Raw genomic sequence first — 22,335 nt, 5'->3', positions numbered from 1 at the left:
CCACATCGATCGCCTCCTACGTAATATTTGTGTTTAAGCCGAGCCATCGCATACTCCGTCCGGTCCCAATCAAGCCTCTTCAGCTGCAGGTGCGCCCTCTCCAGTTCTCTCCAGACCCTGGGGGCACCCGTGCGTTTATGATCCTGCTCCAGGGCCAAAACTTTCCACTCCAAGACCACCCTGAGCTCTCTCCGAGTTTTGTTCTCCTTAGCCGAAAGAGACATCACTTCCCCCCGGACAACAGCCTTCAGCGCCTCTCAGAGCACTCCCAACCCAGTCTGTCCGTCATCATTATGTCTCAGGTAGTCAAGGATAGCTCGCCGTAACGACCCTTCCCCCGACTTAGACTGCAGAATAGCATCCCTAAAGCGCCAACTAGAGACTCGCCCAGGACAACCATCCATAAGGACCACCAGAGTGACCGGAGCATGATCCGACAAGGCCCAAGGCTCAATCGTACATTCCTTAACTCGGGCGTCAAACTCCGAGGAGGCCAAGAAAAAATCTATTTGTGTATACGTCATAGAGGACACCGAATAGAATGAGTAATCTCGCAATGTGGGGTGCACCCTCCTCCAGATGTCCTCCAAATCACAGTCCACCAGCCTCTGCCGTCCCGCCGGAATCAAAGCCCCCGTCTACCCCACGCGATGACCAGAACGGTCCAACTCATTGTCCATAACCAAATTGAAGTCCCCTCCTAACAACAGTGCTCTATCCAGTGAGGCTAGCATGGGAGATATTTCCTGTCTCATAAATGCCTCCTGCCTCTCATTAGGGGCATATAAAGTAGCAATTGTGAAATGAAAGGACTCTATGCGAAGTCTAATGGCCAGGAACCTGCCCTTCACCTCATGTACCTTCGCAACCACCTCCCCAGGGAAAGTCCTAGAAATCAGAATCTAGACCCCAGCATGCTTCGTGGGAGCAGAAGACCAGGACTGCCCGGGGAACCACCTAGAGCGCATGCGGTGAGTGTCCGAGGGCAGCAAATGAGTTTCTTGCAACAGACATACGTGACTCTCACAGCGTTCAAGAACAGAAAGAACAGCCAGCGGCTTGGCGGGACTATTAAGCCCCCTAACGTTAAGACTTAAACACTTAAGCAACATAAGTGGCTAGGAGTTAATCCCATGCCTCTGAGGGCACCCCCAGGGCCGCTTGCGCACTACACAGGGGAGGACACTCATGCGGAGGCACATCCATCGTCTCAGGGCGCTCAAGCATTTCAGAGGAAGCACCACAACATAAAACCATGAAACACAACCAATGAACATCTAACTCACACAGAACTTCAGTCAATTGTCCAGGAATAAGTAAGTTCCAGATAGGGGACGTCCGTACCTACAAGGTTGACTCACAGCACCAGACGACCCCCCTGCCCCCCGGATCCCGCCCCCGACGCCCTACATCGCTCTCAAACGACCCCAGACGAGGCCCCCGGCAGTAGTCTACATCTAGGCGCTAGGTCCCGCCACCACACTGTTCAACACAGACTGTCTCTCAAATGCCTGTTCGGTCGTAGAGGGTCCTGGGTGCCTCCTTCTCTTCTCTTTCCGCCGCCATCTCGGGCGACCCTCGGGGGTAACGTCGCCACGCAGCTCAGGACTCCGCTCAGACTCCTCCAAACCGAGAATCCGGCGCGCCTCCTGCAAAGACTTCACCTGACGCAGCTGTTCCTCCCAGCAGAACACAAAACGAAAAGGATGACCCCATGTGTAAGGAGTAGAGTGTGCTCGAAGATGCTCCGTGATGGGCTTGAATTCTCTCCTTCTTTGCAAGGTCCGCACCGAGAGGTCCTGAAATAGCTGCAACGTGTATCATCTAAATTGAACCTGAGGGAGGTTGCACGTTTATTGCAGGATATTTTCTTTTGTCATAAAGTTGTGAAGGCATACCAAGATATCTGGAGGGTGCGCATTGTCTCCTCCCAGCCGACTCACCCTGTGGGCCCGATCTAGGATGATCTCCTGGGTGTCCTCTGGACCTAGGATGGAGCGGAACAGCGCCAGGACAAACTCTCTAATATCCCCACACTCCGCCCCAGTTGGAGCTCCTCGGATCCGAATTTTATGCCTTCTCGAGCGATTTTCTAGGTCCTCAGACGCCATCTGGAGGAGTTCCTGCTGCTCCTGAAGCTGCAAAGTTTCCTGTTGCAATTGCTCAATCTCCTCTCCCCGGGTAACCTCATTGTCCTCCATATCTGACACCCTTTCTCCCAGCAAGGAGACGTCAGCTCGTAGGTCCTTCAACTCCTGGGAAATGTCTCTTCGCAGTGCCTGCAAGTCCATTCTGAGGGAGTCAAATAAGGAGGTAAGGAAACCTTCCGTGACCGGCGCTCCCCCGTCATCCTTGCAACCGCTTCGGTCATCTGGACCCCTCGCCGAGGCCGAGCCCTCCGTCGGTTTGCTTTGTGGCAGGTGAGACCAAGTGAGCATCTCCCTCACCGACTGGTCCCTCTTGTGTTTAGAAGACGCCATCAAGACCATGCACTACAGCTGGCAGCAGAAGAACCAGGACCCACTGCAGCCCTTCGCAGTGCCCCTCAGGTGTCGTCCTCTCCGGGGCACCAGCTGCACCAGGACTCCCAGCACGGGCCCAGGAGTCCACCAAATCAGGAAGATGGATCTGTCCTCCCCTCTCTTCCCACTTCAAGCTCAGGCCAAGGCTGGCACACCACGGGACCGTCCTGCCTTCACCAGGCTTAGGGGGCGCCCCGCCCGACCACTGTGCTGCCCGGTGCGGACCACGCCGATCCTCCTGTCCACCGGGCCTCCCTTCAGGCAGGGGCCCGGCCCCCCTGCCCCACGTGGGCCGTGGAAGGCCCCAGCCCCACAAGCCGCCTCAGTCCAGCTCGCGGCGACTCCCGCGGACTAGGCTGCTCCGCCCGCCGCCGTCACACTCAGGCGACCCGGCCCCCAGGGTCGCGACACACGCAACACTCGCCCGCGGCCCAGGGCCCAGACACCCCGCCGACTGGGCATGCCGTCAGGCCACAGGGCTCTAGGCAGGCTCCGAGCCCCGTCCTCGGGACGACTACCTTTGCGTCAGACGCCAGGGGGTCCCATTCCGAGGGCAGCCGGGCCCGCTAAACAGCCGGGGAATGCCCGGGCGGCAGAGCTTGGGATCCGGCGTACAATCACGCCGCCATCTTGGCAACGCCCCCGCAACCAGTAATTTAGATGCAGATTTTACCACTGTATTGTGTCTTCATTAGAAATGACTTAGTGGTTGTAGCGGGCATTTATATAGTAATGTAGCATAAGAGCGAATCGAACAATGTGCTCACTCATATGCTGACTCTTTTTAATGGGGCCCAGGGACAGTCAGTATTTAATTGGGCAGCATTGTGAGTGGGCACTGTTTCTTTATTACTAGTGTATATGGCTGTCCTCTTTTTTAATAGCAACAGTAATATTTGTTTTGGATCCGCCCCTCGAAGAAGGGCAACAGACATGTTACGGTTAGGATAGGAATGGCCATTGCTTGGTATACAGGATTTCTTTTTGTCTGGCTTTGATTACCGTTTTAGAAAGGCTGATTACACCCAGGTGCAGAGATCTCAAATTTCTCTGTTCCCATGCTTTGGGTGCTCCTGCCAGATGACAGTCTCAGTGCTACCTGTTGTGAGAGGTATCACTTTACACAAAGGCTGTTTCTGGAGAGCAGTCTAAGAAGAGCACTTCATAGAGAACCACAATAAACTGGCCCCGAAATTTCAGAAAATGAATGTACACCCACCATCTAGAAAATGTGTATTAATGTGGGATCCAAACAACCCTACTTTGTTCCAATTCCATTTTGTTTATGACCAAGGAATGGAATGCTCTGAAGGGGACTTGAAGAGCTGCTGTGTAGCCAGGCTAATGTCTGCCTGACAGCCAGTCTGCCACAGATGAGGGCACATCATCTAAACTGCACTTACTGCTGGAAGAGCTGAGAATCTCCATGGTGCCTCTACATAGAGTCTGCATCAAAACCACTTCCCTCTTTAAAGGGACAATTCAGCTCCTCTCTTCTCTGTAGGTCACAGCATCAATGTTTCCTTCACTGGCCAGACTTTCCACAAGCATAGGAATTAGGTGACTGAGGTCCCATTCATTAATGAGATTGCTCTGAACTGATCCACATTTCCTGGTTGACCAAACAAACAATTTACTTGTCTCAAAGGTCTAGTATTTATAGCACGTTTGGAGAAGAGGCAGAAAACATGAGGCAGAAAACATGAGGCAAGACTAGTTTTAATTCAATCACTTAAACCAATCCTGGAAAAGTGTTCTCTCATTTCTGAAGACTTGCACAGTAAAGTATTGTTTGGTGAAGGCATGGAAGAGGGTTGCCCTGATATTAAGTCCAGAAGGAAGTCACCAATGTTAGGCAACAGACAGAAACTCAAGTAAAAGCAGAGGGCGAATTTCACCACAGCAGGGAATGCTATTTTGAATGATGGGAGTGGAGGGGGGGGATGGTCCTTGGGGGATAAGAGGGAAGTAGCACTTTCATCAGGCTGGGGAAACACTCTGGGTGATCAGTTAGCTCCTGCTGACTAACAGCACAGTAAACACATGGAGCAGCTACACAGTATTAAGATTGTCATGTTTTCTAAAGGAAAAACAGAGCAGAATAAGCTTTAAACATACTGATTTTCAAAGCTAGGAAGGTGACCTTTGTCCCACACTGTTCCTTTCATTTTGCATTGAACAGATTCTTGAAATACAATGCACTCGAAATAATACCCTTATCTAGAAGCCATGGATGGTTGTACAGGTTTACCAGATTCCTCTGGACTTCACCACCAACTTCATCATTTTTGGATTAAGGTATTGTTTCCGTAAAATCATGAGAGCACCTATCATTCTACTGCTATTATGAGTACTTTCAAATTCATTACACACAATTTGCAATACTGCACAATCTTCTGCAATTATGATGGAAATCTAAAGATAAAACTATTGAGACAAAAGTAACTAATGTTTGAAGCAAAGTTACTATAATCAAAACAATGTAGAGTCCCACTGAATGTGTGAAAGGTATTTATAAGATACTCAAGTAAATGAATACGTCTAGCATTTAAATGTGTTTTAATGGTAACCACCTTATTGAATCACAGTGTAGGCTTAGGCAAACATTACTAAGTCACTCAGAAATATCTTGAAGTCTTAAAATAAAGTAAATATAATTGTACATTAAACAATTGCAAACAATATTTCTAAAACTCTTTTAGGAAACGCAGGAGGTCTAAGCTCTGCGTGGTATCTATCACCAAATGACTTGTAACCTTCTGCATTTAATGTTCCTACAGGGGGACTGACATATGGAGCCTTCCACAAGACAGGAAGTACTACATCCACCATTTATCGTGCAAAAGGAATGGCTCCCACAGCTGGTGAATGATCCAGTTAGTTTACAAACACTATTTCATAATTTCTCAAAGTAACCAGATTATAGAGTAAAGTAACTTACAAGTAGTGGGGTGCAATGTTAAGCATTCCACAAGTCTGCACGACTAAAACCTAAAAGAACCATCAATTAGCCACAAGGGAAAATTATCAGAATTTTAAAAAGTTATACAGGGGAAGTACTTAAAGGAATTCAATGGAAACAAAATCACTTTTGCCAACACCTAAGGATCCTATACAGTGTTTTGTTTAATGAACCAGCAATTGCAAAAGAGTGACTTCAGCCACTATTCGATGATGCAACTGCAGGAGGTGATTATAGTCCTTCATTTACCTCAAACAAATTCATTACGTCACAATTCTTTATATGGCACTGGCTACAGGTTCGTATATTGCCCTGAACACTGAATTCAACACATAAATATCATGCACTACAACAGCTTAAATCAGCCAGTGGAATAAATGGCTTGTGACTGATCATTGCTCAAGAGATGCTGCATCAAGCATTCAATGCTGAACAATGGAGTCTCCACATTCAGTGGCCACGGGGCAACAACCAAGTACCCTATAAGTTCAACATTCACAAACTGCTGGCTTTGGGTCACAGAAGACATCACTTAATAGCCATAGGATCACTGTTTCCACCTTCCAGCAGGCTTCATTCAGCAATCACTGGACGAGTTCCATGTTACTAATTGAAAACGGTAATGAGAACAAGCCTTGGCAAAGCCAAAAGGTTTTGCCCTCATTACCTATTGGCTTTACAAATGTTTTTCAGCTCTACTGCACAGCATCTTATATGCTGCACAGCAAAAGTAAGGTAAAACCAGACTTGCTTGTGCCTACAATTTTTTAGCGATCGAGTTGGAGTAAAAAAAGAAAAAACAAGAAAAAGCTTTTGAAAAATCAATGGGTGGACGTGAAACAACACGAAGGAGGTTGGGGTGTACAACAAAGCAAACACGGGAAGGGTGACTGAAAGCAACAAAGGTGGATTGAGGGGATGCCAAAGCAAAAGGGCGGAGCTTAAGCAACACAGGTGTTAAGGGAATGCAACACGGATGTAGCTTGTTTGGGGGGGGGGGGGAGGGGGGCAATGCAGAGAATCAATGGCGAGCACAAAAGGGAGGATGGCAGGGAGAAGCAGTCGGGCAACAGAGAATAACCTGGAGTGCAGGGGGAGAGAAGTACACAAGGGAGACTGCTCAAAAACACATGCACTTTAACAGAGTGCTTCACACAAAAGGAACAAGCATTTACAATGCAACGGGTCTCGCGTTTGCTCATGTTAGAGCTGATCGCGTTGTAAACTCCTAACCCGACTTTTCACCTATCGGGCAACAGTGCATTTGTGTAAAACAACCCGAAAAAAGTGAAATTAACTATTTAAAGCGCTCGACTTCTGCTTTGCGAGATCGCGCTCGTAAACTAGAGAAAAAGAAGTTCACGAGCCCGATGGAAAACAGCGAGCCTCGCATGTTTTCTGTACTTGGTCGCTGCGCTCGAGGAGGGCTAGCCACCGGAAAAGGCATGATGTATGCTTGCCTTCGACTAATGAAAGCAAGCAGATTTTATTAGGCAAGCCCACGAACCAATAAAAAACACTGACGTGAAGTTGACAGGGCTCCGAGGCCTTTTCTAAATATAAAAGCATCTCCCTGCGATACACATGCGCGAGCGCATGCAACGCAGGCTCGACCCTAATAAAAACAGTGCTTGAAAAGCAAATAGCCGGAGCACCGATGCCGGTCAAAGATACTGTAAAGAGGCAATGCTCTATGAGAGGGATAAACATAAAATTCACAAGCTGGGACACGAATAAGAAGGCAGCAAATAACAGTGACAAGGAAAGCCACTAGGTAAACTACAATATGCCACACAACAGTGTCAATACACTGCCTAGTACACTGGACCTAAAAACTAGATAAATTATTACACAGGAGACTCTTAATCACTAAATGAGTGTTTTCAAGAAGGTGAACAGACTGCTGGCTTGCAATTCCCTACTTCAGTGCTATTCTCCTATACCCACCTGTGCAAGATCCCAGCTTTGTGAATGCAGCTGACAGCAGAGGCAATCTGGAAAAGGTACCACAGCACAGTCTGCACAAAAGGAGAAGGGAAATAACAAGGTGCAGTCAGATGAAACAAAACACTGGAAGGCACCAGTCAATTATAATTTTGTATATGAATAGAGTGAATAAGTTACATTTTATGTGCAAGAGGCTCTATCGCGGCACACAGGAGGAAGACACTTTCTTTCACCCACTACTACTGTGAACAAAAACACCTTTGATTCTATTTGGCTGTTACATTTACATTGGGAAGCGAAATAGAAAGGTCTGAAGGAGTCGGAGGTTGCTTTATTTTAAAACGAGAGGGGTTGCATAAAACACTTAAAGCAAGCCAAAAAAAACTCAAGTACTGGTAAAATAGTATGGGGTAAATGTGACCTACAAAATAAGAAAAACAAAATGTTACACCGAACCGGGGTAAGCTCATGTAAAACCATAAGCACCACAAACAGGAGAAACGGATGTTGGGAAGAGTCATTAAAATCTGAGAACTCATGGGAAGACAAGGTCTTCGTTCAAAACACAGGCTTACATGGGAAAACAGAGGGGTGATGGCAAATCTTGCTGCTTATACCACACCATACACACGAGATGTAGTACCCCACTCTGTCGCCACCCACATCCTACCATCTTATACAAACTCAAGACCCTAAGCTACTCATAACAAAGAACCAGAAAAATGGGCGGGAAACATTAGACAAAGCAGAGCAACAGAAAAGGGGTGGGGTATTTCCTCCAAATTCTCACAATGCAGTGAAATGGGGCATTTCCCCAAACCACTTCATCTCATCCCCATAAACAAAACCTCACCCTCCACGTTTTCATCCTCTGAGATTACCTCTTCATCAAACAGCATGTCCTTCTGACGAACAATCTTATCAAACAGATTCCCACCTGCATTGTACAAAAGAAGAACAGTCATTACGAGGACAATGGCATGAGAAAAAGACAGTTGCACCCTGATGCTATCCTCCCCCACCAGAAAGTGTGCTTACCTACAGACAGCACTCATAAACAGCAGCAGCCCCCGTGGCAATTAAAAAAAAAAAACATCTTTACGCATGTCACCCCAACCCCACCCACCCTGCGCTTATGAAATCGATGCACTTACGGTTATAGCAATGTGAGAACCTATAAACAAGGATCAGTTGTCTACCCCATATAAAGTACCAGAGAAGATCCAAGACCTACTCCCATTCCACAAAAGTGTCTCTTCACCAGCACAGGAAACTATTTAGCAAACACTATGCTACACAAGAATAGGCCGGGCTCCAGCATTCATGCCCCACAGGAGATGGACTCCTCACAACAACGGCCCCAACAGCGCTTGGATGCCTGGCTTCACCCTGGGGGTGCCCAGGAGTGGGCACCTCACAGTGAAAAGCCAGGAGGGGTTCCATAGCGGTATGAGTACAGCGCCTTGAGACCCTAACGGGTGAGTAGTGCGCTATACAAGTGCAAATTTACATTTACATTTACTGTGAAAAGAGAAGACTCAGCCACCCCCTCCCCTGCCACCGGAGCCTCGCCATGGAGGGACACTCCAGACCCAACCACTGCCTAAGAGAGAACGATGTTCCTGCTTCAAGGGTTACTTTGGTAAAACTTACTGTTACAATGTTCCAGTAATAAACCTGTTCCTGGAGAACACTGCTGGATGACCAGCTCTCAAAAGTCGTCTTAAGTTAATTATTATCTCCACCATCTCTCACAGCTTAAGTATTCCAGGTAGGTCAGCAGCTCTCACTGCTGCGGCTTTCCAGTGATCAACTGATCCTTGCTACCTTCATACTTAAGTTTTCCAGTGCTCAAACCCAACACCTCTCACCATTTCAGTTTTCTAGTAACCACCCCACCTCATCAGCACTTCCCAGTGTTCGAGTACTCTATGCATCACTCCAAGCACCTCTCACCATTGCAATACTCCAGCTCTATTAGCAGCGTGCTGTTGTCCAGGAAGTGGTTGTAGTATGCTACTATGTTCTCGTGCTGCAGCAGAGCCAATATAACAATCTCATTCAAGGCATCACGACGCTCCTTCTCCGAGAGCCGGGTGAGGCACACCTCCTTCCATACTACCAGAGAGTCATCCTGAAACATATGAGGGTAAACAAATGCCCAATCAGCTAACACCAGTAGGGATCCAGAAGTAAAAGGTCCGTGAGATGCTAATGTGATGATCAGCAGTTAAAAAAGGAAAAAGTGTTTGTGTCTGTGGTGTGCAAATCTCATCTATACAGCACAAAGTGTGAGGGACACCTTAGCAAAGTAACAGGGGAAAGGTATCCCCCCCCCCCCGGAACAAGTCTGTCGTTCTCAACGTGGACACAGAGCTCCCGTCTAGCCCCTCCGCTTAAACATCTAGTGAATCTCTCTCTCTTACACAGCAAAAAAAAGTGACAGATGGAAAATACATTAATTAATCTAAACAATTAGGACGCAATATTGTCTGTTGACATTCCATCCTATGTAGTTTAGCTCTCCTGTAACAATAAAGGGAGCAATCAACCTTGGTCCTGCGCCAAAATGGAACATTCCAGCATGAATTGCTAGGCCACCCTCTCCGAATTGCAATAAAAGCCACGCCATATATAGTTCATGCCTTGTTAGATCTCAACAGTGAGATACAGCTTCAATCCCTATGGTACAACAGAACCCAGCACCCATTTCTGGACACATCCACGCTGCTTACAATGATTTTCTAGACAGCAAAAAAAGTATTGAAGGAAATGAATCAAAATTACTGACTATTCATTCACCACTCAATCCAGTTTTCTTCGCTCACTTATGCAATTACAGAGGCCAACCACAGGCAAGTTAGTCTAACTTCCCCCGAAGGAGTAGGCGGGCCTAAACTGTTCGCCATGCCCACTCTAAAACGGGATCACTGGCAACCTTATGCATAGTTAAACAATATTTGTAAGTGAAGTACAACCCAAGTAAAATGTGACCAACGTGTGGGAATGTCCATATAGACACTAAGCCACTAGTAACTGCTGTGTGTGCACTACACTCCATTTTATCTCGACTGAGTCACAACAGGAAGGACCCTCCTGGGTTGCTTATGTTACTTTTGTTCCTATAATAAGGTGTAGTAGTTCTGTCCCTTTTGGAGAGGGCCAAGGGTGATCGGCATTGCTTGGTTCCAGACTACAGAGGCACAGAAAAGTAATGACTTTAAATCAAAATCTTGAAAGTGCTATAGATATTTTTTTAACTGTAGTAACAACCTATTAAAACTTTGGTCTCCAGGTCAGATGTACACACTGTCAGGCTAAGTTTGGACAGTGATATAAAGCACTGTTCTTTGAAATTGTGGAAAACGTGTTAAAGGGTATAACTCGGGGTCTTTACAACCGTACCTGCACTATCAAATGCCCCATAAAGTAAAGCGAGTTGTTCTCCTTCTATTAAGTGGGAATTTCCCTCTTAACTTGAAGGTTAAATGAAAAGGCGTAGTTCCAATATCTAAGACATGCAATATATATATAATCTGGGTCACCAAGATCTCTACCGTGTTTTGCATCTCTGCCCATTTTAAGTCATACCATGAAACGATTTATATATCCTCTAATAATGTATTTTATTTTGAAACATGAAAACCTGTTGCACTTTATTTCTCGCTCTCTCTTTCCTCGGATGTATTATATATTTAAGTTTTTTAATGGGTTTTATGTGTTCTGACATTTTTTTGTGTATTGTGCTTTTAAATTTTTAATCGTGATGAAATGTGCCAATATGCGATGTTGTCCCTTGTATGTTGTTCTTGACGTCGGTAGAGGTCGAACAATAATAATAATAATAATAATAATAATAAAATGGCACAGAAAGGAAAATTTGGTTTGGAAGACAGAAAACATCAGGTTGACTTGACGCTGAAGGTCATAACGTGACACCTGAGTATCTTAAGCTGGCATGGACTAAAATTCCCGAGTTTAGGACCTCAGCTGAGGTAGCCAAGATGACTGCTTTACCATAACACCAAATGTTCTTGGCTTTATAAAGGCTGGTTATCACGTTTGGATGACTCCAAAACTTGTGGGAGAATAAAGGACACAGACAGCTTCCTGCTTTCTGGAGCTTGGGCTGCTAGTAGTAAATAAATTATTCAGAGCGTTGTCCTGCTTTCTGGAGCTTGGGCTGCTAATAGTAAATAAATTATTCAGAGCGTTGAACGTGAGGATGGCAGTTGAAAGTTGAAGAGTATGAAATGGCTACGTACATGAGAAAGCTACAGCACCATTTCAAAACATCAACGAGTATGAATATACAGGTTAGCCCTACTGACAGGGTATGGGAACATCTCAGGGTATGGGAAAAAGTTGTCAGCTGGCGAAGGGTGGAAGGATCTTTATGTAAAGAGTTTTGGGTGCATAAGGGAGAGCCTTCTAGGAAAACTGTCCGAGTTTTATGCTTGACATGAATCTCCTCTAAAATCGTATTTGACCCTGAAAGGCACCAATTAAAAGGGGGTCTATAGTGTCAGGGGAGTGTGGCGCTTCAGTGTGCTAAGAGGCTGGGATCTCTTATTAGCCTCTTAAATGGTTGTTGAACAGACGTCTCACAAAGCTGTTTGTCGTAAACTGTCTGACTAGGTATCTTGTACAGTAGATCTGTCGCATTACCTCGTTTAGAAAGCTCCAGCCCTCTTTCTATTAAACATTTTATCAGCCAGAATGCCTCCAAACTCGTCGAGCCCAATTTAAAAACGGCCATCGCGGTCTCAAAGTGAAATACCTGCAGTTAAATGAATAGACTCGCCCTCATCAGGATTTTAACTGGTTGATAGGTAACTAAAAATTGCGATTGAGACTGTGCGTTATCAGCATGCCGGGAAGTTTTGTGTCATGCTCTGTCGCATTGGTCTCGGTGTGCTCGGACAGTTTCTCACCTCAGTCCTCCGGTACAGAGTAGCTTCCCCGTAGGCCCCGTGTCCCAACACCCGAATAGGGACGTAATGCAGTTCTTCCTGCTCTCCGCCGAAGCTCCCTCGTGAACGTCCCACGCTCCCATCACCCTCACCCCCGAAGTCGGAGTTAATGGAATCGCAGTGCCGCTCGTACTCCCCGAGGGAGGTCATGATGCTCCGTGACCTGGACACAGCAAACCGAAGGGTCACAAAAGGAATACCTTGAAGTACGGGGTAACAGGGCGCACGAAGACCGCAAGAGTAACAGCAGCACAAAGCTTATTCATGAACAGGGCTTTGGCTGCACAAATAGACAAAATGAGATTTAAGCCCCGCTCTTTCGCGGGTCACTCGTCCCTTCCTCTCCCAGTGGCCTTCACCACCCGTACACCACCAGACCTACGGAGAAACCCTCCATGTTATTATGAACCGGAAGCGTTAGCTGCTTTTGCTGTCAGCTTTCAAGAGACACTTCCGGTCTCACACAGGGAGCAACACATTGAAGAGCGGATCACGGCTGCGCGGCCATCTTGGGTAGGGTTTTAATTATCTGGAGGACTACAGTAGCTATTGAGGATTTTGGATGCGGCTACGCATACTACCTATTAGAGCTGAGCTGCTAATAATGCCAGGAGACATTTACTATGACATCGGAAAAGGTAATCTAGGAATGCTACTGTCGGAAATACGTTCTAACGTAACAACACCTACCAGAGATATTTAGAACAAGAAATAAGGAGGACTTCTTTTTAGGACCTTGCTTAGCAGTTCATTTAGTTTTAGGTTGAAGAAGGCTAAAATATTTTTCTTCAAAATTGTATTGACATTTAGCCGCCTGGGTTTTGCATATTTAGGTAAAATAAAAGAACACCGTTTTAATTATACGTGAATGCATACTGACTGATAAAAAAAGATAATTGGGCAGGTGATTGTTAAAAAAAGAAAATGGAACAAGTGATAAACCGGGTTGCCACCTGGCATATTTTATACACGCATGACCGACTGTTGGTTATTGGAATAAGTTTTGTGCTGTCAAGGAAATCATTAATGCATTTACTCAATTTCTCCGTGGAAGATTAAATTAACACACACATGCCATCATCTTCAAACTGGGAAGTGGAAGATTTTGGTAAAAAATGGGAATGTACTTTTCTCATTGGCTTATAGTGAAGCAGAGGGAATTTTAGGTGGGAGAGGCTTGAAATAAAGCAATTTTGGGCCCTGAAAATCAGAAGCATCGTGCCTGAATTAGGTCTATTGGCATGAATGTTAATAGGAGTTGGGTTTGATCATTAGTGGGGATTCTGTGAGTTCCTGCAAATTATTGGTGTAATGAATAGTCAAGCTAGAGGAGTTTAGGTAGGTTGGAGGGATATGGTTTCAAAGAAGGAAGGTCATCTATGAAATGAGTTGTGGGATATTTGCAAACATACATAACAGAAATTAAGGCAGGCAGGCATGCTACTTACAGTAGGCTGTAGTTAGAGAAAGTAAAGCAAGTATAGTATGGATGGCCAGGAGAGGGCCATTCAATGGAAATAAAGGAGGGGAATACAACCAAAGTTTTAGGTTAAGGTTGATTTTTCTTGCAGGGTTTTAGAAATATAGTGGGAAGAGTCTTTTTCAGACAGCATGCTATCCGAGATGTCAAACTGTACAAAGAAACAAGCCTGTCAGTCTGGACCATTTGATCCAAAGTTAAATTGAATGGGAACATAGGCGTATCAGGATGCAAGAGAGAGTAGAGGTAGTGGAGACTAGAGAAAACAAAACCAGTCTGTGTGGAGGATGTGTACAGGTCAGTGCACTGGTTACTTGAATAAACTCCATCTAGAAGACTATGGTGGTCATTATGAACAGGGTGGTAAACACCGCACCGCCGTCAGTAATTATCATCAACAGGCTGGCGGTCTGGAAAAATGAATAATGAAGTACATGAGAAACAGGCAGCGGCCCATCCACCCACCGCCATTTCGGTAGTCCCGACGACGATGGGGGAGGCCATCCTCAGCCTGGCGGAAGGGTCCTATCCCTCCTCCCCCACCAAATAATGAAACACCACACCACTATCAGTTCCAAGGCGGGACCACCGCTACGCAATCCTTGGTGGAAACAACCCATATAAAAGGAAACACTCACCGGAGGCACAAGGAACACACCAACGCCAACCTGGATCGAGAGTTGGAGATAATCCCAGTGCTTCTCCTTGCCATGTTTCTTCAGGACTGTGACCGACGACGAAGACGACAATGGCAAGTACCCCAGCCTAGTACACATGGGAGGAAAGGGCACAGTTACGCACCCACCCACACCACAACGCACTCCCAACCCCTCCCACCATCCCAAGCCATACATATCATAACAAGATGTACTTACCAGAGATAAGCCAACAAATACCTACACCAATGCACACACCTGTGCACACCACACCCCCACAGTGAAATGTTGCACAACGGGTCAATATTGGACTGCTGAGCACTAAAATTTACTTCAACTGGATTCAAAACAAATGTACAAACAAGGCCATAGTCCAGTCCATATGTACAAGTCCCGGAAGGGCAAATATAGGCCTACGATGGCAAAGGAAACTGCACTGAGAAGGGGCGTCTATGGGGCAGCCAGGCACCTCAGGGATCAGGGGAAGGGAGTTGCGGGGGTAGTGAGTCATATTTTGAAGGGGGGGGGGTCTTGGGCTTAGGTTTAGGAGGTGGAGAGGGTTTGGGCTTGCCCTTGGAAGGAGGGGGAGTGAGCCGGGGTGTGGCAGAGGGACCTGGGGCAACACAGGGCTTCTTCTTTTTCCCTGGGAAAGGGGCACGGGAATGGGGAGGGTGAACTGTTGAGGACTTTGAAGAGGAGCGACTGTACTGGGCTAGGGCATGGGAACGTTTAGGAACAAGACGGACTGGGCCAGTGGGTTCAAACAGGTCAACACTGGAGATGAAAAGCTTCTTTGGTGCAGTTGGAGGGATTTTAGAGCCAGGTCTGGGAGTGGAGGTTGAGGGAGTGGTGGTATGAGGGAGTGGTGGTATGAGGTGTAGGTGTGCTGGACATGGATGCAGGTGCCTGTTTAGTCTGCTTATGTATGGTGGATGTGTGTGGTGTGGATGAGTGTGAGCGTTTGAGTGTTTTGGGAGGAGGGGGGGTGGACACAGTGTGAGAAGACATGCTGCCAGTGTATATGGATGTTGTGTGGGTGTCTGCAGGTCTGGTGAGTGTGCTGCAAGTGTCTGTGAATGTGATCGTGGTGAGTGCAGGTGTGGTGTCTGGGGTGCATGACTGGATGTTAGCTGTTGTGGTGACTGCAAGAATGGGGGCAGCAGCAGTGACTGAGAGTGCAGTGCATGTGGGTGTGCATGGTGAGGTGGATGACAGGGAGGCGGGGGAGGTTACACAGTGGGGGAGGTGGATGTTGTTGTGTGTGTTTTGATATGTTGGGTGTTTGCCTACCTGTGGTGGGAAGTGTGGTGCCTGTGTTTCTCTGTGTGCTTCTTGTGTGTTGATCTGTGTGCATGGCTGTCTGTATGTGTGCTTGGGATGGGTGAAGGGAGTGGGGTGCGGGAAGGGGTAGAGGTGGTGGGAGGGGGGAATGGAAAGACCAGGGACACTGGCTGCCGTCAAAGAGGAGGCCAGAGCCTGAAAAGATCTCTGTAGGCTAAACATGGCACCGTGAATGCCTTCCAGGTATGCACTGAATTGCTGCATCTGGGATGCTAGCCCCTGAATGGCATTCACAATGCTTGTCTGCCCTACAGAGATGGTTCTCAGGAGGTCAATAGCCTCCTCCGTGAGGGAAGCAGGGCTGACTGGGGCAGGGGATGAGGTACCTGGGGCAAAGGGGACGCCCACCCTCAAGGGTGAGCGGACACGGGCAACTCGTTGGGTAGCTACTGGGAGGGCGTGATGGTAAGGGGGGTGGCAGAAGATGGCAAAGAATGGGTGGGCCCAGTAGGGTCCGCCATTACCAGCGGGCTGCCATCGGAGGAGGTATCAGAGTCACTACCTACAGTGGTAGTTGCCTCTCCGTGGTACTCCCCTCGCCCTCCACAGGTCCCCTTGGTGTCGGTGAACTCTGCCACATGGGTCCCGTGGGCTGCAGCATCTTCACTCGCCTGTGCCTCAGCTCCCTCGCCAGATGATGGTAATGTACACAAGGACACAAGAGCACAAGGGTGGGGGGGACAAAACAAGAAAGAAGTATGTAAATTCCAGGAAAAATTTACATTTTGGGGCACTCCAACACAGCTCAGACACTAACCCTCAGCATACACAACACATGCTATGAATGTGCCCCTGACTGGTGGGCATGGCCCCACAGTACACTACATTCCCATCCTACCCCACTACTCTGATACACTTTGTAAAGTGAACCAATGAGAGACGATGCCAAGCCAACACATATGCAAGTCCATGAGGCTATATTGAATACAATGGCCCAAACAGGGAACCCCTCACAGGCCTACAGACCCAGCCAAAACTACCTAGGACACTATCCCACGGACGTGGAGGGGGGCAGGATTGCAGGGATACACCTGTCTATGTTCTTGGCACTACTGTGCATGCACCCCTTAGCACCTAACTACACTCATCATAGTGGCATCACAACAGTGTTGGTACTCACCCCCTTGTGGCTGCTGGGCTGCCTTCAAGCACCCATCCAAATCCGGATAGGCCACTGCCAGAATGCGGACCATTAGGGGGTCAGGGTCCGACGAGGCACTTCCCCCCCCCCCTCATTGGTAGACCTTCCCCAGCTGGGCCTCTCCGGTCTTCCTGGCCCAAGGTATCACAATTTACCTTTCGCATACCGCCCTGATCAGATGGAGATGACGTGCAACATTGGATCTTGTAGGTCCTGCTCTGGCTGAGGTAGGGGCGACCCCTTCCGGTAGCCACGGTGCTGCTGACAATAGTACGCCACCACAGTCCGTGTCCTCCAGGAGTTCCAGAGGAAAAACCCGAAGGGAAAAAACCTCGAGACAGGAACTTTCTGGAACAGGAAAAAAGGAGATGTGAAAATCAGAACTTCAACGGCAGGAAAAATTTAACTGGAACAGCTGGTAAAAAACGAGAGCAAAAACTGGAATCAGCGAGAAAACCAGACGGAGCGTGACCACCACAGGAAGAAGTGTTGCAACACAAAGAGAACAAGAATCTGACCCCCTTATATACCCCTTAGCAGGAAGTGACACGCAGGAAGAAGTAGGAACGCCATCTTGGATTGGGAAAGGGGCGATAGAACAAGGCAGGAAAAGCACCATTTTAGTAAGGGGAACAGATACATGCAGGCAAGGGGAAAAATGAGAATGGTATGCTGGGAAGGAGAAAACATGGCCCCACCAGGAAAAAGAAAGAAGAGGAGAAAGCCCTAGATCTGGGTACCAGGTAAGTGAAAGAACGGGGTTTGGGTGGGGGAGTTTGGGGGGTGGGGGGGTGCACCACACCGCGGCCTGACTAGGGGAAGCCACAGGAGCTCGCAGCATGACAGTGCCTCAGGTCCTCCCACCGCTTCCTGCAGTGGGTGCTCCACCGGTTGTAGACCCCCAGGGTCCGCACTTCCTTGGCAGTGGCTTGCCATAGTCCCCTCTTCTGATGGGCGCTTACCTGCATGGGACACACAGAGCAAAGAAACAGACGTCAGTGTGGGTGCCCCATACACAAATGCTATGCCCGTTCAACCCGACATGGCCAATTGAGACATACATATGGACAATTTCCAAGCCAAAAACTGCCAGACACACTACGGGTGAGCATTCACACAGCGAACAAAAATGCATAAGGCATCTGCCACATTCACACACATCTAAGGAGGACAAATAGAAATTCACCTGCTCCTCTGATCGCCCATACAGCTTGGCATACAGGGGTAGGACCCTGTCCACCAGCTTCTTCAGCTCCTCTGCGGTGAAGGCCGGGACCCCTGTAACAGTTCCCCTGTAACAGTGTCCTACTGCTGTGAACTGACTCTGATCCCTGAGATGACACATCTCAGAAACTAAAGTCAGGATACAGCAGCACACGCAGTGGAGTTCTTCCCTTCTCGTAGTGCAGGAGTCAAGTGTCAAGGGCCTGTCAAAATAGCAGTAGATACCGCTGTGGTGTGCACCGTCACCACTGGACCGGCGGGGAACATGATTGGCCCAGCTTCCCCATTGACAACCATGGTATCCAATGATCAGGTGCACGGCGGTGAACACCGCCTACCCCCATGACGAGTAACCCAGTGGAATGAAGTCACTTCCACACTACACTACCTGTATGGCAGGAGGCTGCCATTTTGCATCCACCACGCCTCCATAGCCTGGCCGGGGGCCTCATCCATGGCTCCATTCCCTCTCCCCTTCGTCGAGTACTGACATGAGTACTGGTCCTCCACATGTAACCATGGTGGGAAGTGTGTCTACACTGTGATGCCATTACGACTGAGACACCTCACCACACATTAGCCTGACAGGATTACCTCCTTCTTTGTGTCTGTGTGCAGTACATTTGTGTTGCATGTAGAACATGATTTCTGTCACCATGTGATGCAAGTGTATGTCCCAACTCAATGTGGTTCTTTCCTCCCCCATAGGTACAGACCCATGTGGCGAGGGAGAGCCCCATCTGTTTACAGACTCCTGGTAGATCTAGCCACCATGGAGGAACGTCAGATCATCATAACTTACCGCCTAAATCAAGCTGCAATCCTCAAACTCTATGCATAAATGGAGCCTGTTCTGAAGCCAGGTAATAAGAATCACCATGCCATACCTACAACTGTGCAGGTACTATCTGTGCTCCATTTGTTTGACCAAAGGCTCATTCCAAGTGACAGTGGGCATGACTGCAGGGGTATCTCACCCAATGTTTAGCCACATCCTGTCCAATTTCTTGAATGCATTTGTTCAATGCCTGCAAAGTTATGTCCAGTTTCGCCAAAGGGCTGATCTCACTGCCATCAAATCAGGATTCTGGGGGTCATTCCGACCCCGGCTGGAGCACCGCCAACAGGCTGGCGGTGCCCCGCCGGGCATTCTGACCGCGGCGGTTTGGCCGCGGTCAGACAAGGAAAACCGGCGGTCTCCCGCCGGTTTTCCGCTGCCCTTGGAATCCCCCATGGCGGCGCAGCTTGCTGCGCCGCCATGGGGGATTCTGACACCCCCTACCGCCATCCTGCTGCCGCCAGGAACAGGATGGCGGTAGGGGGTGCCGCGGGGCCCCTGGGGGCCCCTGCAGTGCCCATGCCAATGGCATGGGCACTGCAGGGGCCCCCGTAAGAGGGCCCCACTGTGTATTTCAGTGTCTGCAATGCAGACACTGAAATACGCGACGGGTGCAAACTGCACCCGTTGCACATACCCACTCCGCCGGCTCCATTCGGAGCCGGCTTCCTCGTGGGGTGGGGTTTCCCGCTGGGCTGGCGGGTGGCCTCCTGGCGGTCGCCCGCCAGCCCAGCGGGAAAGCCTGAATGGCCTCCGCGGTCTTTTGACCGCGGAGCGGCCATATGGCGGTTCCCGCGAGTAGCCGCCCGCCTCTGTCGGAATCACCCCCTCTATGTCTTTGCAAATATCCCCCATGTGATCGGGGATCCTATTAATGGTACGCACATAGCCCTTAGACCCCCAAGAGTAAATGAACCGGTGTTTCGGAATCGTAAAAACTATCACTCCATGAATGTCCAGTTGGTGTGTACTGCTGATCAGTACATGTCACATGTCAATGCAAGGTTCCCAGGATCAGTCCAGGATTCATTGGTCTTGAGAAACAGCAGTGTGCCACACACAATGGGACAACTACAGGGGGCAGAGCTTGGTTCATAGGTGAGTGTGTATGACACTGGATCAGTTACATAGCTGACAGGCAGGCTGTATACAAGTAGATAGTGTGTGTTTCAACCCTCTTTCGCCCACTTTTGCAGGGGTTTCTGGCTACCCAAACATGCAATGGCACCTGACACCTGTGAGGAATCCCAGGACAGTTGCAGAAAGGCATTATAATGAGGCACATGGTCGAACTAGGAGGGTGAATGAGCGGACCATAGGACTCCTGAAGGCAAGATTTTGTTGCCTGCATCTCTCTGGAGGATCCCTGTGCTAGGTCCCTGACAAGGTGTGTAAGATAGTGGTGGCCTGCTGCATGCTGCACAACCTGGCTGTGAGGAAAGCTATCCCACTTCTGGAAGAGGAGGATGCCGTCCAACCAGCCCTGCCACCTCAGAGGAAGGATGAGAGTGATGTGAAGAAGGGGGGGGAAGACATCAACTCCAGGACCCAGCTAATCCAGCTATACTTCCAGTGACTCTCAGGTACATTTCCTATGATGCTGATGGCTTCACTGCATTGTTTCAGGGTGACTCATGTAGTAAGTGCTGTGGTGTCCCTTGCCAGTGATATAGCAAAATCATGACTGCAGTGGCAGATGTGAGTTAACGCTATGGAATGTACAGTGTGACATACTACACTACAGTCTGTTAGATCCCCCTCCTGCAATGCTAGCGGCATTATGATGGTAACTGGCTAATGCACAGACAATCAGATTTGATTGCTCATAATAAGTAAGGACAGATACTTAGGATGGACAAGTGTATTTATTCCAAAGGGAGTGGGCACATGGTGAAAACATTCTCAGGCACATTCGCACAGCTGTTGGTAGCAGAGGTCCATGGGGCCATTGGAAGATGGTGAGATGGTAGTGGCATGTCAACAAGGTAACTCAGTAGCAACCAAGGGAGACAGTTCAGAGCAGAGTCACTTCCTGGCGGTGAGCTTGGTCATGGATGACATTTCAGTGGGTTGTCTGGGTCTGAGGCCATGTTTGCGAGGGTGAAGCTGGGCTGCAGGGGAAGGGGTGCTGGTGTCCTGCGAGTCCTCTGGCAGTGCCACCAGTCCAGTAGCTGCTGTTGATGTAGATGGCTGGGCAGTGTCCTGGATAGTGGAGGGGCCTGCAGGTGGGTGGAGGATTCAGGCTGGATGTTTGTCAGGTGCTGCAGCACCCCTTCAATGGTGGCCATGGTAGCATTGATCTGTTTCCATTGCTCCATGGCCTCCTGGTGGTATGCTATCTGCAGCCTCTGATTCTCCTCCAAGGTGGCCCGGATCTAGCCCATCCTGTCCTGGGAATGGTGGTATGCTCCCAGTACCTCAGCAATGGCCTCCTGGGCAGCAGCATCCCTCCTTGGCCACCCCCCTTGGCCACTGCTATCCTCCAACTGGCCCTAGCCCCCTGTGCCTGTGCCCCCTACACAAGGCTGCCAGTCCCACTTGAAATGGGCCCTTCATCATCCTGCGTTGTGGTGGGTGGGGACTCGAGCCTCTGTACATGTGGGCAGCCAGTCCGTGTTTTGGGGACACTGGTGTAGGGCTTTGGGCCAGAGCTGATGGTGGTGGCTGTTTGGTAGGGGTGTCAGTGGTGTCCTGGGTTGGGCTTATGGAGGGTAACTGTCCAGGGGTGTGGGATGGGCCAGGGATTTCCTCTGTGTCCAAACATCCATCTGCACTCTCCTGAGTGGGGCATTCGTCCTCAGGTGGAGGACTGGCACTCCTTAACGTCTCCGTCCGGGTGGCATGGGTGGTGGTGCCTGTGTGTGAGAGAATTGAAATGTGGGTGTCCTGCACATTCTTGTCAATTGCAGCACTGGTCAGCAGTATTTGGTGTTTGGATTCCCATGTAGTGGCATGCAGGGTCCCTTCGTGTTCTCTTTGATGCATTTATTGAGTGGAGATGGTGCATTGTGGGTGTTGTGGTGCTCCTGAGATTACATTCATGGGTTGGTGACTGTGCACAGGGGGCTGGATGGTGATTTGTATGGGGGATTATGGGCATGCAGGTGACATGGATATGAGTGTGTGGGTGTTGTGGACTGGGTAGGGGATGGGGTCCTGGTGGTAGTGAGAGGGATCGGGTGATACATGCATTACAGGTGTGGTGACTGTTGGGGTATTGTAGTTCACTTACCCAAGTCCGGTTCCCCAGT

General features: G+C 48.8%; 1 protein-coding gene across 1 annotated transcript in view; it reads right to left on the bottom strand.

Annotated features, from left to right (window-relative positions):
* Nucleotides 1-12,810, bottom strand: part of NEK9 (NIMA related kinase 9) — a 221,491-nt gene extending 208,681 nt beyond the window's left edge. Inside the window, exons 1-4 of the mRNA XM_069208465.1 lie at nt 12,366-12,810; nt 9,388-9,565; nt 8,313-8,368; nt 7,432-7,502 (exon numbers count right to left, since the gene is read on the bottom strand). Of these exons, the coding sequence (XP_069064566.1) occupies nt 7,432-7,502; nt 8,313-8,368; nt 9,388-9,565; nt 12,366-12,554 (494 nt within the window). The 5' untranslated portion in view covers nt 12,555-12,810. The remainder of the gene's footprint in view (nt 1-7,431; nt 7,503-8,312; nt 8,369-9,387; nt 9,566-12,365) is intronic.
* Between the last annotated feature and the right edge of the window lie 9,525 nt (nt 12,811-22,335).

The sequence above is a fragment of the Pleurodeles waltl genome, chromosome 9 (genome assembly GCF_031143425.1).
Source record: "Pleurodeles waltl isolate 20211129_DDA chromosome 9, aPleWal1.hap1.20221129, whole genome shotgun sequence".
NCBI lineage: Eukaryota > Metazoa > Chordata > Amphibia > Caudata > Salamandridae > Pleurodeles > Pleurodeles waltl.
This window is presented reverse-complemented; position numbering and strand designations above follow the sequence as displayed.